At 41.9% G+C, this 17977-nt stretch overlaps 1 protein-coding gene across 4 annotated transcripts in view; it reads left to right on the top strand.

Annotated features, from left to right (window-relative positions):
• LDB1 (LIM domain binding 1) overlaps nucleotides 1–17977 on the top strand; it is a 267057-nt gene that overhangs the window by 194640 nt on the left and 54440 nt on the right. For all 4 annotated transcript variants that reach the window (XM_030202865.1, XM_030202864.1, XM_030202866.1 and 1 more), the window contains exon 4: nucleotides 10315–10390. In XM_030202865.1, coding sequence (XP_030058725.1) covers nucleotides 10315–10390 — 76 coding nt within the window. The remainder of the gene's footprint in view (nucleotides 1–10314; nucleotides 10391–17977) is intronic.

The following is a 17977-nucleotide window of genomic DNA, read 5'->3' as shown; positions in this document are numbered from 1 at the left end:
TAGCACTTTCTAACCATTGATGAATAAGAGTTTTAGAATTCAGAAAATCCTTCAATTTTTTCTTATCCAAAGTTTATCCAAAATAAGGTATTTACCTCCCCCCCTCGTTTACTAAGCCGCGTGCTAATTCCTACCCAGCCCATTCACTTTAAATGGGCTGTGTCGGGGGTCACGTGCTGCCATGATACGGGGCGGACGCTGAAAAGCAGAGCTCCGTGCGCGCCTTCCAGAAATCGGGAAAATATCAGCGATTCAACGAAAGAATCACAAAAACCTAGGCAGGTTGGTAGAGGAGAAGAATAACCTAGTGACACTAAGCAAAAAGGAGAGAGAATACGCCGAAAATGGCGAGGAAAGAACGGGAGAAGTGAGGCCGACTGAAAACAAAATGTTCGAACCACGCACCCCAGGAGAGACAACAGTAAGCTCCGCGTGGGTAGCGGAAATAACGGTTGAAGCAGCATTGGATAAAAAAACTACAACAAATATACGATTGAGTGGAGGAGGCACATGAACGAATAGACAACGTAAGGCTGGAACTGGATTCGGGGTTGCAGCGCATCTGACCTGGAGGACAATGCTGGGGCACTAAAGGAATCCAACTCGAAACTGCAGCAAAAAGTGGTGCAGTTAGAAGCGAAATTGGATGATTGGAGAATCAGTTTAGAAGGAATAATTTGAGACTGGGTGGGACTCCCGAAAATGCTACTGGATAAAGATGTCCCATCATTCCTAGAAGAGTGGATCCCGGAGGGGCTGCACGTCGGGGACCAGCTGCAACACTTTTGTGTGGAAAGAGCACATCGAATTGGGCCAATTAAAGCATCAGTGAATAGACCTAGAGTAGTTATTTTCAAAAGCCTGAACTTCAGAAATAAGCAATTAATAATATTGGCGGAGATGCAGAAAGGGCGCCATCTTACCTACCAGGGGCATAACATATTGTGTTTTCAGGACTATTCTCAACATGTGCAGCAACTATAGAAAGCATTCTCACCGATAAGCACTGAACTATTCAAGAAGAAAATCCGCTTTGCATTGCTATATCCGGCTAAACTGAAGATAACGGTGGATGGAGTGACCAAACATTTCGACCAGCGACAGAAGCCAAAGCTTATGTGCAGCAAATGAACACGGAGGCGAGTTGAGCAGAGAGCGCATTGAAGCTGTAGCAAGGCAGCTGGACTGGATGGAGTATATTGACTGGTGGATTCTCAGAAACGGAGTTATGGGGACCCATAGTGGACGGGGAGACCGCAGTGGGGAAGAGAGGAGGGAAAGGACCTCATGAATCCAGGTTTAAATATAGGTTATCTACAGTATATGTTGCCAGAAGAACGAGTGATTATGTCAGTTGAGGGAGGACTGGGACAGGGGAGATTATAGGATACTGAAAGTCCTGATATGAGTGATTCTGGAATGGCATTACAGGGGAGGAGGCGTGGGTAGCGGAGGGTGACCTGTTCCGATGAAGGAAAGGGGGAAGTTCGGGGGGTACATAGGGGAAGGGATGGAGATAGGGAGGGGGGAAGGGGGGTCAGGAAGGAAAGGGTGGAAGGGGTGGAGAGGTGTCTATTCATGGGTAACAAAGGGGATATGGAGGATGAATGATATTGCACAGATGTGGAGCATGATTGGAGGTTGGAACGGGAATCTGGGACAAAAGAAAGGTGGAACGGATGTGGATGCAAGGGTGTTGGAGCTGGGACAGCACGTTCGCATGGAACTGATGTTGAATATGCGAACAACAAGAGTACGGGAGGTAATAAGGTAATGGGATTGAAAATATACTCTTGGAATGTAGGTGGTATATCGTCGCCCATTAAAAGAAAATATTGCTTAACTTGAAGAAAGTATGTATTTAAATTCAGGGCCACTGGTTTCTTATTTTACTTCTTATTGTATTTACCATGTGGTATTCAAACTGTCTTGCTCCTTGCATGTGAGTCAATTTGCATACACACTCTATACTGTTGTTTGTATTACATTGGCCTCAGAGCTTCCCAGCCTGGCTGTTGTATTCAGAACACACTTTGCACTCTATTTTCATGTGTGTTTTGTGGAGATAGTCTTGTCACTGGTCCAGTTTTTACTAACTCAGTTTATTCAGGCTCAATAATTCTCTCGTGTATTGGAAAAAAACTCCCTTAGTAGAAAAACCAAAGACGTCTCACTCCTGAAAGTTAATGTTTCACATGTCATAGAGCAAGATAGTTTTTGCAATCGATTCTGTCTTTCACTTATTCAGGCCTGTTGCAGACGTCTAGCCCACACATTTAGAATCTCGCTTCTTGGTCTGTCTCAGCTCTCTCTCTATCCAGCCTGTCCCCAAACTTCACTGCTGTTACATCTTCTATCAACATTGCCAAAACACAATTCTTTTGAAATCCTTTCATGAAAAGACATGCGTGTACTTAACTTCACAGTCAGTGAAACAGTCCCCTGCTGTTGTCTCAGGGTTTTCAACAGGCTTTAAATTTACTGCTGTCCCGCTCCATTCTAATCACTGTTGTAGTTACGTCCTGAACTGCAACTTGTATGCTCTTCGCTGTTCTTCCGCCTTCAACAAGAACGTCTGCTTCAGGAAGGAAACATTTTTTTGACATCCTTCTTGCATGCATTTGTGGTGTTTTGCTTGCCTGGGGCATTTGTGCATTATAAGGGGACCTTCTTCTGCTTGGGCAGATGCATACTGGATTGTTCTAGGGAGCACCTCTGCTTATATTGGTGATGCCAGTGGCCGAGTTCAGTTTTCTCTACCTCCACCTGCTGGTAGGAAGGGATAACACATATTTGTGCAGAGCGGTGTCGCTGTCTAAAAAGAAAGTTCTCTGGTAAGACATAATTTCTCCTTTGATGTGTTCAAGCGGACTAGCTTAGCAGCCATACACAGTAAAGGTGTCTTCACAGTATGGGAGTAAGACAGAAAGATGTAAATAGGTGCAAAGTTGGTTGAAGGGCAGGACACAAATTGCTGATATGTGGAGTTCTCTAGAGACTGCAGAGTGCCCAGTGGCATATCCCAGGGCTCAGTTTTAATATTAGAGACTAAAGGGAAGAATGCTTGGTTGCATATATGAATGGTCAAGGGTTAGGAAAATAAGCTTCCAAATAAGTGTTTAAAAAATACATTTAGGGTGCAAATATTTATTTATTAGGATTTATTTACCGCCTTTTTGAAGGAATTCACTCAAGGTGGTGTACAGTAAGAATAAATCAAACATGAGCAATAGACAATTACATCAGTAAAAATATTCAAATAATACAAAGTATGGTATAGTATACTATTTACAATGTCAACACAATACATAATAGAACATTTTAATTGACAGTGTAGGGTATAAGCAAAGATGGAACGTTGAGATAGGTAACAGAGTAAGAGGAGATAGAAAAGATGACTAATTTAAAGAAAGTTGCATTTGAGGTCATATTTTCATTTAGATAAACAGGATCTAGAAGAGAACAAAGAAAGCCGGTATCCTGAGTCAGAGCACTAGAGAGCCATTAAGAGAGATTTGTGCCTTCCTGAGTTCCAGCTAATGATGTCAGAAATGTGATCACCAACTTAAATTACTGTATACTCTATAAAATTATGGGACAGCCAAAGAATGCAGAATACATAGCTACCCCTTTGGAGCCACTTGAGGAGACCATAAAGGTGGTGATTAAGAGCTAACTGGAGTTACAGAAGAAAACTAAAGGACATTGGATATAAATGGAGTGAGTTGTACAGCGCTGCGTATGCCTTGTAGCGCTATAGAAGTGATAAGTAGTAGTAGTAGAAAGGACTCGGCTCCTTAGGTTAAAACAGGACCTATATGTAGAAGAGTGAGAGTTTTTTCACTGGAAGGCCTGAAGGCCAATGGCAGCCCCCATTGAGTGTGTTGCCTCCTGACTTACCGGGCACACAATCTCCCCCCACCTTTACCTCAGACTTGCTGCTGGCATACCACCATAAGGTAATCTGTTTAATTCCTGTACCATGCGGCTCATTGAGTTTGAGGTAAGTGCTGCCACTGAAGTTTATTTGACAGACTGGCTTCTGCTTGAAAAATAGTGAACAGCTCTATAAGGGGGAGGAGTGGCCTAGTGATTAGGGTGGTGGACCTTGGTCCTGGGGAACTGAGGAACTGAGTTCGATTCCCGGCACAGGCAGCTCCTTGTGACTCTGGGCAAGTCACTTAACCCTCCATTGCCCGCCGCATTGAGCCTGCCATGAGTGGGAAAGCGCGGGGTACAAATGTAACAAAAATTAAAAAAAATAAATTGGAAGCTGTGTTCATTTTGCTTGAGTTAACCTTAAATGACTGTCTTGAGGAAGGTGCTTTCTCTGAATTCTGAATCTCACTCGCCACCTGTACTACCAGCTCTGGAGTCCAGTCGTTAGCTGGAAGGATTTAGAGGCAAGATGGACTTCCCTGTCACCTAAAGTGGACACTGATAAGATTTATGGTGGTATAACTGTTGGCCCAGTGTTTGCTTCTATAACTCAGGTGGAGGGGGTAAACCATCAATTGTGACAGGAGATTTGAATCCCTCCTTAAGCCAAGCCCTGAAACATAGGTGTGTTTTTTGATTGTTTTTTGTTTGTTTTTAAAAAGGAGGTTCAGGAATTGATAGTCTTATTCCTTTAATCCTTCCTAAAGATGTCACCAGTCTTTATATATGGAGACTGGTAGCAAAGATGGAAATATTTTTCTCTGGATTTCTAACCCAAATTTGTAGATTTTCAAGTGAAATGGTTGAGATCCCTTCCCTAGAAAAGGATGTAAGGTTTCAAGGAGGAGGTGAATATAAATAAGAGGTTAGAACAACTACTGTAGAAGGAACGGATTGCACTTTAATTGAGGGCAGTAGTCTTTTGGAAACTAAATTGGAAGATGGTGAAAACGTCTTGAGAGCAAAATCATTTGAGATTCTTGAATTTTCCTTATTATGCAGTACACTCTCCATTATTCGACCTTCACTAATCCAACCATCTGGCAGACAACCCCCCCCCCCCCCCTTCCTTCCCGGTAACATTATCACATTGCCGATAAGCATGCATTTTCTCTTCCTGTTTTCCAGCTTCACATACTGCAAAGAAGCCATGTTTAAGCTGAGACTGTTCCTTCTCTGCAAGGGAACTATGCTTTGCATCTGATACTGCTTCATACACCCCTCATCACCATTGAGAAGCATGCAGCTTCTCTTCCAGTTTTCCAGTACTGTAATATATGTGCAGTAATTTTTGAACCTGGGACCTTGTGTTTGTAGCGAGGGAACTGTTTTTGATTTGAGATCATGCTTCCATGCAAGGGATCCATAATTTTTGGACCTGGGATCCCACTTTTTCAGCGAGGGAGCCATTAAAAATGTTTTTGAGCTGAGACCTTGCTTTTACAGCATGGCAGCAATTTTTGGACTTGGGACCGCACATTTGCAGCATGGGAACCATTTTTGATATGAGACACTGCTTCTAACAGTGTTTGAGCGTTGGATGATGGTAAAGGAAGTGCTTAAGAAAGTGAATGTTAAAGATAATTTGAGCTGAGACCTTTTCCTGCCATGGAACAGTTTTTGATCTGAGACCGTGCTTTTGCAGAAACAGACCCCTGGTAAGATTTTTGTGCACAGTGAGTTTTATATAGTACTATATGTACACCTTTTCCTGTTCATTTACAGCACTTTATTTATTCTTACTCTCATCCTTAGATCTTGACCTTGGAGTATGGAGAGTTTCCTATTTCAGTTCTACTGTCTTGATGTCTGTTTCATACTGTTATTGGCTGGAGAAAACTAAACAGTGAGCTTGAGAAATGGGGCTCCAATCATGCTCTGCTCAGTTCTGTATTTCTGTTCACATTGCCTGCTGTAGAAGACAACTAAAGTGAGGCTGAACATGCAGTAGATAAATATGGTTCCCTTGCTCGGTTCTGTATTTTTGTTTACACTGCCTCTGTACAATTGCTGTTTGTGAAATACGGTATACTGCTCTGTTTTTGTGCTCAAATTGCCTGCGGTACAAGACAAACAGCCATGCCCTATACTATACAATTGTTTTCATTTTTTTTCGTTGCTGATTAATGTTAATAAATATTTTAAATACAGATACCCTATGCCTGTTCTTTATGCATAAAGTATGTTTTCCTTGCATTTTTTAAGCGGTTACAATTGTTTTTCATATTATCTGACTTTTCACGTATCCGACAATGGGTCGGTCCCATTTACGTTGGATAATCAAGACTGTACTGTATCCCCTTCTTATGATAGCTAGAACACTTTATGTTCCGTCTTCCATCAGAAGGTTGGGGGGAGAGGTTTTGGATCAAAGAATCGGGAGTAATTTGGTAGAGGCCTTAAAAACTTCTGTGCAGAAAACCACCAGTAGTGGTGACCTATCAATGTCATATTGTGCTTGAGTTATCTGGATTTTTAAGGAGCATTTGACACCATTCCTTGCTTACAAAGTATGTCTTTGAGTATCTTTCTTCCTTTGATTTATTAAGAAGTGCTTAATTTAGCATGCTGGAAGAGATTGTTTGTTTTCTTTGATCTTTTCCAAGTAAAAGCACTGATCAAAGCTAGGAAGAAATAAGTTACCAGTCATTCTATGCCCAAGGTATCATCAGTAATAGTGCATTGGAGAGTCAATTTGATTTCTCAGGATAATTTGGTGATTTTTTTTTTTCTGGTTTCTGTTTAATTTTTTGCCTCATTTTGCAATTTCCTTTCCTTCCCTTATTTGATATTGGGGTAATTTTGAATGATAGTGGTATCTTGATGTTTGCCTTGTTTCTTGTTGACTTGAGTTTACATCATTGTTTGTATATCTTTAATAACTTAATCAATATTAAGTCATTTTAGAAGCTGTAAAGGACTTGGTCAGTGTGATAAATGTAATAATATCCTCATTTTGAATAAGTGGATACCCCTCCGAAGGGACACCACCTTGTAAGTGGTGGAGGGGCTTCCGTGTTTCAATGACTCAGAGGGCTATGCTGAAGGGTTACCCATATCAGACAGGCCTCTGAGGAGAAACCAGACAAAGAGTGTCCCAAACTGGAGGATCCAAGATGGCGTCGAGGGAGGATGTACGTTAGTTGAGTTCCCGTTTTACACCAGAATACCTGAAGAAGTAGGCGTGCTCCCCAGAGAATGGGGAAGAAGAAAGGCAAAGCCGTGGTGGTGTCCTCCTCGAACACGGCTGGGGTTCCCACCACTTCTCAGTCTACTTTGGAGAGATTCGGGGTCATAACGTCAGGGATATCGGTTCCTGCTTTGGGGAACAGCAAGGCTTTATTGCCGAATCTCAGTGGAGAGGGAGTGACTTTGAGTCCCCCTGTTGGCATGACCTCTCCAAGACCCGGAAACAGTAACGCTTCGCTATGGAGGTAGACAGTGGAAACGCCTGAAGTGGATTAGGATTTTCACGCGATCTGAGGAGGTCCTGGCGCAGCATTGTCTCCGGATAATAAACCAGCTGGGGGATTGGAGAGTGAGCTCTTCCCCCTGAAGATATCTGGAGCAGTTTCTGTGGAGTAATTGGACCTGGTGAAGCCAAACAATGTCACAATGGACGCACTATGGGAAGTGCTGCAGAGTGTGAATAACTCTCTTCTTCAGATGTCAAAATTTTTTTAGGAATAAATATGTGATTATATCAATACTTATCTAACAAAGTGGAAGTCCAAGATAAAAAAGTAAAGACTTTGATTTTGGAAATGGTTTCTCTACAAAAATCAGTTAATCTGGTAATGAAGGACAATTATGTTTCTTGTAAAAAAAATTGGAACTTCTGGATAACCAATTAAGGAAAAATAACTTGAGAAAGAGATAAATTTTCCTAAAATACCCTGTATATAGAGATATATTATTAGTGACTTTTGCCTTTGATTTAGATAGGAACAATGTTTTGAAATTGTATTTTCGACATATGGCTGATAGTTTTTTTTGGGTTCAAAGATAAACATATTTCCTGACATATCAAGGGAATCGCAGACTAGGAGGTGTGAACTCTTGGCTTTTAAGCCAAGAATCATTGCCCTGGGTGGGACCTTCCTAGAGCGATTCCCTTGTAAGTGTTCTATTTCCTGATTACTTATTTGTTGAACCCAGGAAATTATAAGAGTTTGTGGAGTTAAAAGAACAGATGAAGAACCCTCTGCAGCAACTTCCTTTATGTTACCACTGTACCGGCTGCAATTACCGATTAACCTTCCTCCCTCAGAAAATATGAATTGTAAGATTAACCATTCTGGGTTTTTCTTATTTTCTTTGAGATAGTTTTCCTGATCTTGGATCCCCCAATTGTGGATAATAATGTGGACTAACAAGGATGATATTTTTCCTTAATGTTTGTTTTAATTGATATTTTCTCTTTTCTTTCCCATTCATGTATTGCACATAAATGTAATATAAAATGAATAAATAAAAAATAAAAAAAAAAGAATAAGTGGATAAACTTGCAACAGTTAGCGTATTGCCCTGTATGGGTCACTGACTTTACCTTGAGAACTGTGCTTTTATAAATATATTAACAAGGTGGAACAATTCAGAGAAGGGCTACTAAAATAGATGGCATGCAGCACAAGTCTTGAGACTTCAAAATGTACTCGATGGAGGAAAGAAAAGATAGGGAATATGATGGAAACAAATATTTGCAGGTTTCTTGTCATGATCTGAAGTTGGATGGTGGCAGGGTCAGAAGAAAATAAGAACATAGGGGACTTTTACTAAAGATTAGCTCAAGTTGTCTGCAGGAGGGCCCGTAGGAATAAAATGGGCTCTACTGCAGATAACTCAAGTAAATCTTTAGTAAAAGACCCCCATAGTCCTCTATTGAGGTAGTGGTAGATCCCTGGAATAGCCTTAATAGAAGTGGTAGAACCCAATTATGTAACTGAATTTGCCAGGGACAGATATAGAGGTCAATTGTAAAAATTTAACATCCCATCTCTGTTCTTACCAACAACCCATCCTTTGCTCCCTCAGGAGGAAAGATAAGGGGGAAATAAAGAGTGGATTAAAAAAACCCAAGACAAAACAAAGGGTGGATTAAAAAAAAAACAAAAACACCCTATCTAGAGGCACAGATGGCCATGGACTAGCCGTGTTGGTTTCAGCAGACTAAAACTTCCCAGAAAATAACTAGTAGATTGGTGGTCAGGATTTACTGGCAAAAAAAAAAAAAAAAGAGTGGATAAGAGAAACATGACCAGCAACATTTTAGGACATGGATCCTCAGAAGCTTAGCCGAGATTGGGAGGCAGGGCTGGTGTTTGGGTGGTGGGGCTAGTTCTGGGCAAGACTTCTACGGTCTGTGTCCTGAAAATGGCAGATACAAATCAAGGTATGGTATACACAAGAAGTAGCACATATGAGTTTATCTTGTTGGGTAGACTAGATGGACCGTGCAGGTCTTTTCTGCCGTCATCTACTTTGTTACTATATGGTATAGTCAAGACTAGTACCAGTAGGCTACATCTACCTAGAAAGCAACCAACTCGGTGCTGACAGGTTGTTAGTGGCCAATACTATCCAGCAAGAAGCTGGATATTTGGGCAGAAGCCTCCTTAGTTTGTATACAAGCCTAAAACATAGAAATAGTTTTGGTAGCAGATCATTATACAGTTTGGTATTGTGGAAAGAACCTGGATTTTGGATTAATAAGGGGTCCATATATAGTTATCTACCCAGATAGTAGAGATCTAAAAAGGAAAGCCACAAAATCCTGACTTAGATATGGGGCAATATCCCATAATCACTCGCCAGATAGTATATTTAGGGCTTCTATTCATAGGTGATCATCGTAAATTTAGGTGTTTTATTTCCAGCTAATTAGGGTTCTTTGGGGCAGTATCCCATAAGCACTCGCCAGATAATATATCTAGTGCTTCTGTTCATAAATTTAGGTGTTTAATTTCCAGCTAATTAGGGTTATTTGAGGGCACAAAAATCGGTGTTCTTGCTCTACAGGTACTATTGCTGGGTATCTTTCTGGTGAAGTCCATATTTATGTTTGTGTCATTTCAGCATTATCCGTGCAGAAGAGGCACAAAATCTGAGTGGAGGATACAAAAACAAGCCAGGGGAGGGGTGAGAGAGTATTATGTGAAGTGGGATCTTTTCAGTGTATACCCAATAAAAGCCTATTTTAATTTTTTTGCACCGAGAATATTTTGTTTATAGGTTAAAACCTAAATACCAGAAGCCATAACTATATCCTTGCAATGTGGACAGGAATAACTGGGCAAACTGGATAAGCCAATTACTATTTTATTGCATTAAAGAGGGCAAATTTGTTGCATTCATTCTGTCATGCTTGGTTTATAGGAGGCATACACCATATGGGAATCAGACTGACTATCGAATATTTGAGTTGAACAAACGTCTTCAGAACTGGACAGAGGTAAAACATTTCAGTCCTCTTTCTGTTTTTCTACCAACAGACACAGCTAGAAATTTCAGTTTTGATATGGTAAAAAGAAAAATAGTAATACACATTAATATGTTTTTATTATCTATTGAGGAGGTAACTTTATAAACCATTTTCACATGTAAAGTACTGATTTATGTGTATATATGAGCTCTTACAAAATTTGGTCATGGCTAAAAGTATGAATGGTGCAAACCGTCTTGTACTTGTATAGTTGGTGTGCTCAGGGACGGCGGGCAGGAAGGCAGAAATTGTGCCTAGATTGAAGGCATAGACATTATCATGTTCAAGGACTTGGAAAAATTCCGCATTTTTAGGTATAACTTGTCTGGAATGTTTTACGTTTGGGGAGCGTGCCAGGTGCCCTTGACCTGGATTGGCCACTGTCGGTGACAGGATGCTGGGCTAGATGGACCTTTGGTCTTTCCCAGTATGGCACTACTTATGTACTTATGTAAGGAGGTAAAAATGTTAGGTTTATAAACTGCAACTATTTCTGCCTTCCTGCCCTTTTAACCTTTGTGCCCTGTTAAAAAATTATCTTCTGAATAGATATCATTTAATGATTGAGATTAATTTAAAATGCACAGTCATCCAAAAATATATTGAGGGAATTCAAGCAAAAGAAATGGGAATTAATTAGGATGACATACATTAGCCAATAAATATTTACAATTTAAAGACGGGGTATTGAGCTAGAACAGACAAAAATATATATATTTTTGGATTTGTGACCTGAATTTGACCATGTCAAGAAGGATGCACTGGTTAGTCTGAAACTGCTCATAGAGGAAAGACAAATGTTTTCAGCCACTTTGTGTGTCTGCTTTTTGGTCAGCATTTACGTCTAAAGGTTTTTTTATTAACATGGTGACTTGAGTTAACATATAAGTGCATGACAATTTTAGATGATGCCAGGAGAGATCAGCTCTGCCAGGTTCCCATGCTCAGAACTCCGGCACTGTATTGAACAACACTGGAGAAATAGCGTCAGAGCAGCACGTCTGAACAACTCCCTAATGCTCAACGCTAATGAGATGCAAATATAGGTGTGCTCATAGCATTGAGCATTAAGGAATTGTTTGGAAGTTGGGGGAGGGTGGTGCTGGGCACATGTGCTCAAGAGTTGTGCGTTAAGCACAGCTCTTGAGCACATGCCCAGAACACCAGAGGGGAGGAGAGATGGATGATGAAGAGGTGCCAGTTGCTGGTTAGTGAAATATTTATCAGATCATTGCATTATCCAATGATATTTGGTAGGCAAGCACAGAGTATGCACACATAGTAAAGGGAACACTGATCCTAGGCTGTGGAGTTTGCAAATACACCGAGCAGATGTGAAGCAAGCTGGACTGTGCACCTGTGATTGAAGTTCCTGTGGTAAAAAAGAGTGGGTGACCCGAGAACGATTCTGTCAAAGGAAAAGCCCAAAGAATAAAGGTTTATTCCTACAAGAGCATCTTCGTTAACCTATTTTGGGTTGGGCAAGCAAAGATGAGGTGTGGAGAAACATTTCTTTTTTCTATTTCCAACTTGGCTTCGATGCTCAGACACCCTAACGCCGGCTCAGAATTGGTGTAGGGTTCACAGCAGAAAGAGTGCCCTTGTTTAGCATGCTGTCCTCTGAGCATCGAGGAGGAATAGGGAATGACCTCATCAGTATCCATTTGCATGCTCATTGCACTGTGAGTTGGCGAGCTCATTGGTTCATGAGCTCCTTGGCTCTGAGCATCCTGCGGGTGCTAGTCCGGCGCTAATGGCCTCTAGCACCCACATTTGCTTCTGAGCATCATTCCCCCAGAGTTTACAATTGATGTAAAGTTTTGAGCATGTATGCAGCAGTCTCATCTGTCTTCTCAGTTTTTTCCACTCGGTCTATTGGATACTGAAACAGAGCTCTGCCAACATTTTGATTTGAGTCATCTTGTGTTTCCAACATTGCATTGTCTGTTCTTTTGTTCTTATTATTTTCCAAGTTATTAAAATATTGCTGCCTGCACCGTTGTGACATCACAACCCAAGAGAGATTTTGGAGTCCCAGTGGATAATGTGTTATTGTCAGCTTGATATGCCGTGGGTTGCTACTCCTTGGGGAATTGTGCACAGCACAGAATTTGCTCAAAACTTCTCCACCCCCGCAGAACACACAGAGTTGTGCACTTTGTGTAGAACACTGCAAAGTGCTGGCACTGAGTCTCTCGCCTTCCTCTCTCTGAGATAGTATGGCAGGAAGAGGAGGAAGTGAACCACTGCACTTAGGGAACCACTTCCTTCTCTTCTCAACTGTTTAGGTAAACTGTGCAGGCCTCCCTACAGCCCTGTGGTCCACCTAAACAGCCATATCTAAGCCAGCAGAGGAGGAGCAGTGGTTCATTTCCTTGGGGAGATGAACCACTCGAGAAGAAGATCTAGGTGGTGGTGTAGGTAATACGCTGAAATCTTCTCAGTGTGTGGCAGAGGCCAAAAAAGCAAACAGGATGCTAGGAATTATTACAATAGGGATGAGGACTAAGATTGAAAATACTATAATGCCTCTGTATCGCTCCATGGTGCGACCGCACCTTGAGTATTGCATTCAGTTCTGGTCACCGTATCTCAAAAAAGATATAACTGAATTAGAAAAGGTTCAAAGAAGAGCGGCCAACATGACAAAGGGGATGGAGCTACTCATGAAGAAAAGCTAAACAGTTTAGGGCTCTTCAACTTTGAAAAGAGGTGACTAAGAGGAGATATGACAGACTTTTATAAAATATTAGGTAGGGCAGAATAGAGGATTGTTGTTTAACCTTCAAGCAACACTAAAGTGGGGGGACACTCAAGAAAACAAGCAGCAAACACATCCTAGATTTTTTTTATGCCATGTTTAAGCAGAGGAGTTTATTGTTAAAGGGCATGGTCAAAGTGACTAGCGCAGTGAGGTTAAAATGAGTTATACAAGTGCTGTCAGGTACCAAAATTCAAGATGTTACAGAGAGCTTCCTGAGGCTTACCAAGCCTAATGACTATTATCCGATGCTGCTCATCATATAAAAAATGACTTCATGGCTCTGGGAGAGAAGGTGAAGTAGACTGGTGTGCAGGTGTTGGTCTCAACAGTCCTTCCTGTTGAGGATAAAGGCCAAGGCAGAGAAGCTTGTATCCTGGAGATGAACATGTGGCTGTGCTGATGGTGTCTGAGATCGTTTTGGCTTCCTAGTCCATGGGATGATTTTCTAAGGGCTAGTGTCCATCTATTAAAGAAGGGAAGACATGTCTTCAACAGCAGACTAGCTAACTACTAAAAAGGGCTTTAAACTAAAATCATTGAGACTGAGTAATCAACACTCTCAGGTAAGTATAAGCTATCGGTTAAGTGAAGCATTAAATATCTCTACACAAATAGATGGTAAGGGCAACATCTGGAAAGCAGTGTATACTAATTCACATAGTATGGGAAATAAGGTTCTGGATTTAGAGGCTGTAATGGAAGAGGCTGATTTGGATTTAGTGACATTCGTGGAGAACCATGACTTCAGTAGAGTTATACTGGGCTAGAATCTGTTCAGGAAAGACAGGGTAGAAAGAAAGGGAGGTTGGTCAGTCTTGAAAGAGGAAATGGAAAATGTATTTATCTTGCTATGATATACAGGCCTCCGTCACAGACAGAGAAATGGGCAAAGATTTAATTGAAAACATTCAAAATATAGCTATGAAAGGGTAAGTACTAATAGGTGATTTTAATATGCCAGACGTTGATTGGAGGATCACTATTGTGGGGTCTTCTCCTACTAACCTACAAATGCACTCAATCTGCAGCCCCTCACTACTTCTCTACCCTCATCTCCCCTTACGCCCCTACCCGTAACCTCCGATCACAGGACAAATCCCTCCTCTCAGTACCCTTCTCCACCACCGCCAACTCCAGGCTCCGCCCTTTCTGCCTCACCTCACCCTATGCCTAGAATAAACTCCCTGAGCCCATACGCCAAGCCCCCTCCCTAGCCATCTTCAAATCCCTACTCAAAGCCCACCTTTTCAATGTCGCTTTTGGCACCTACCCATGAAATCTAGACTGTCCCAATTTTTGATTGTCTGCACTCTTTGTCCTTTTGTCCTTCGTGCCCTTTAGATTGTAAGCTCCTTTGAGCAGGGACTGTCCTTCTTTGTTTTTGTACAGCGCTGCGTAACCCTGGTAGCACTCTAGAAATGTTAAATAGTAGTAGTAAGTAGGGAGATCCTGGTTTCTCTACAGAGTGAACTGTTGCAGCATTTGGTAATGTGTTGGGAGGAGTGGCCTAGTGGTTAGGGTAGTGGACTTTGGTCCTGAGGAACTGAGTTCAATTCCCACTTCAGGCACAGGCAGCTCCTTGTGACTCTGGGCAAGTCACTTAACCCTCCATTGCCCCATGTAAGCTGCTTTGAGCCTGCCATGAGTGGGAAAGCGCGGGGTACAAATGTAACAAAAAAAAACAAAGCCCAGGTAGGATGGGGCCATATGGACAAAGATTACAAATGGGCAGAATGTTTGAGGTTGTAGTAGCTGATCATCTGGCATCCAGCGATCACCAGATGGTGTGGCTTAATATAATCAACAAACAAGGTGGAGAAAAGTTCCAAAGAATGAGTAGGAGTCAATAGCCTTCCAAAAGGTTTATTCTCCTCGAAAAGTCACATGAATCACCTGGACCCGACATGGTCTGTGTTTTGGCTATATGCCTTCCTCAGGGGTCACAGCAATGTTGCAAATATATAAACATGTATATTTGTAATATAGCTGTGACCCCTGAGGAAGACATATAGCCAAAATATGGACCATGTCAGGTCCAGGTGATTCATGTGACTTTTCAAGGTTAATAAACCTGTTGGAAGACTATTGATTCCTGCTCGTTCTTTGGAACTTTCCTACACCCTGTTTGTTGATTGATTTGCTGTGGCAGGACTCTCCTGCGCTTTTGCTTGTGGTTTAATATAAGACAGGTTTAGAGAGGGTTCTTTCAAAAGTGAAGGTTCTGTACTGAGGGATTACCTCAGAGTTGTTAGTTTGAAGGGCACATCTGGAAAAATAGGAAAGCAGTGGGCAAAACTGAAAGGGCATCAAAAAGGGAAGTAAATAAAATTAAGAGGAAAAGAAGGCCACTTTGGTTCTCAAACATAGTAGCTAAAAGGGTAAGGGAAAACATTAGCCTTAATAAAGTGCAATAGATCACAGAAAGGAAGACAGGTGACAATTTCTGGAAAAGATCGGGAGGCGGGGCTGGTGGTTGGGAGGCAGGGATAGTGCTGGACAGACTTGTACGGTCTGTGCCAGAGCCGGGGTTGGGAGGCAGGGCTGGGGAGGTGAGGATAGTGCTGGGCAAACTTATACGGTCTGTGCCTGTGCCAGAGCCGGTGGTTGGGAGGTGGGGCTGGTGGTTGGGAGGCGGGGATAGTGCGGGGCAGACTTATACGGTCTGTGCCCTGAAGAGCACAGGTACAAATCAAAGTAGGGTATACACAAAAAGCAGCAAATTTGAGTTATCTTGTTGGGCAGACTGGATGGACCGTGCAGGTCTTTTTCTGCCGTCATCTACTATGTTACTATGTTACTAAGGGAAGCTGCTAAAAAGTCTGGAAAGCAAAGATGCAAATGGAAGAAAAAAACATTTAATACAATTGTCACGAAACGCCTAGCCACCCCCCTGGGGCCACTTACAGGGTCTATCCCCAACACAACTCGCCCTATGGGCGAGTCTCCCACTCTCAAATTACCCCAGTGATTTCTAGGTTATTGGGGCCACACTCCCAGTGGTCCCACAGTTCGTGGAAACCACTCACTGATCCAACACACAAATCACTAGGATTCTTAGTCAGTTCAGACAAGCAGAGGCAATAAACTAAAAAATGTTTATCATAAAAAATTAGAACAATGAGCAGAAAAGGTGCAATCAGCAAACAGTAACAAGCAACTGAAATGTGGATGCACTACCTAAATAGTACCTGGGAAGATCAGGACATATAGCTGCTCACAGGGTAATATAACTGTTCACAGGGCCTCGGCAAAGAGATGTTTCTCTCTTCTCCCTGGCTAAGACTGAGGCAAGAGCCAGTACATCCTAGATGAATTGAGCTCCTTGGCCAATCAGAGCCCAGAACAGCAAGTTTTCAAAAGTATACTGCATCTTACTTCCTATCTGTGCCAAACTAAAGAAAAAACATTCCTTACTTTAAAGCTATTACTCTGTAATAGCTTTTAAGTAAAGAAACACTACCTGCTGGCCAAACTAGAGAAATGCACTTCATTACAGGCTTAAAAATCTACTGTTTTGTCACAGCAGTAAAATGAGGGAACAAGACATTTTTTTTAGATATGTTAGTGATAGGAGGAAATGCAAAAGTGGCATTGTGTGACTCAAAGATGAAGGGGGGAGAAATATGTAGCAGCTGATAAAGATAAGGCAGAATTGCTTAACAATTTCCGTTCTGTGTTCACAGCTGAAGGACCAGGAAAGGACCGCAGAATACAAACACAAATAGGAATAGGGTGGTAGACTCTGAATGATTTTCAGAGGACTGTGCATGAGAGGCTAGCTAAACTAAAGGAGGACACAGCAATGGGGCTGGATGGCATATATCCGAGGGTATGAAAGGAACAAGGCAGCTCCGCTGACTGACCTTTTCAGTGATTCTCTAGTGTTGTGGGTGGGTCTGGAGGACTGGAAAAGGGTGGTGGTTGTCCCTCTCCATAAAAGCAGGAGTAAGGAAGAGGTTGGGAACTACAGGCCAGTAAGTCTGACTTCTGTTGTAAGTAACTTAATGAGAACATTTCTAGAACAGAGAATAGCGACGTTTCTGGAATCCAGTGGATTGCATGACCGAAGGCAGCATCGTTTCACTAGAGAGAGGTCTTGTCAGACAAATGTGATTAATTTCTTTGACTGGGTGTCCAGAGAGTTGGATTGAGGGAGAGCGCTAATTGTGGTGCACTTAGATTTTAGCAAAGCCTTTGACCCAGTTCTGCATACATAAACCCTAAAGTGACTGACTGACTGGATTAGGAACTGGTTGAGTAGAAGGCGACAAAGGGTAGCAGTAAATGGAACTCATTCTGAGGAAAGAGATGTTACCAGTGGTGTGACATAAGGTTTGGTTCTTGGCCCATTTTTTTAAAACGTTTTTGTAAGCATTATTGCTGAAGGGCTATGACAGTTAAGGTTTGACTCTTTGTGATGATACCAAAACCTGCACTAGAGTAGACACTCCTGGTGGTGTGAATAACATGGGGAAGGACCCAGCAAAACTTGATGAATGGTCCAGAATTTGGCAGCTAAGATTTAATGCTTAAAAAATGCAGAGTCATGCATTTGGGCTGCAAAAACCGGAGGGAACAGTACAGTTTAGGGAACAAAGCTTTTGTGCATGAAACAAGAGTAGGATTTGGGTGTGATTGTATATGATGATCTTAAGATGACCACACAGGTAGAAAAGGTGATGACAAAAGCTAGAAGGATGCTTGGGTGCATAGGGAGAGGAATGGCCAGTTGGAAGAAGGAGGAGGGTGATGCCTTATACAAAGACACTGGGGAGACCTCATTTAAGAATATT

Source organism: Microcaecilia unicolor, chromosome 5, assembly GCF_901765095.1.
Source record: "Microcaecilia unicolor chromosome 5, aMicUni1.1, whole genome shotgun sequence".
Taxonomy (NCBI): domain Eukaryota; kingdom Metazoa; phylum Chordata; class Amphibia; order Gymnophiona; family Siphonopidae; genus Microcaecilia; species Microcaecilia unicolor.
The sequence above is the reverse complement of the archived record's forward strand: the minus strand, read 5'-3'. Positions and strand labels throughout refer to the sequence as shown.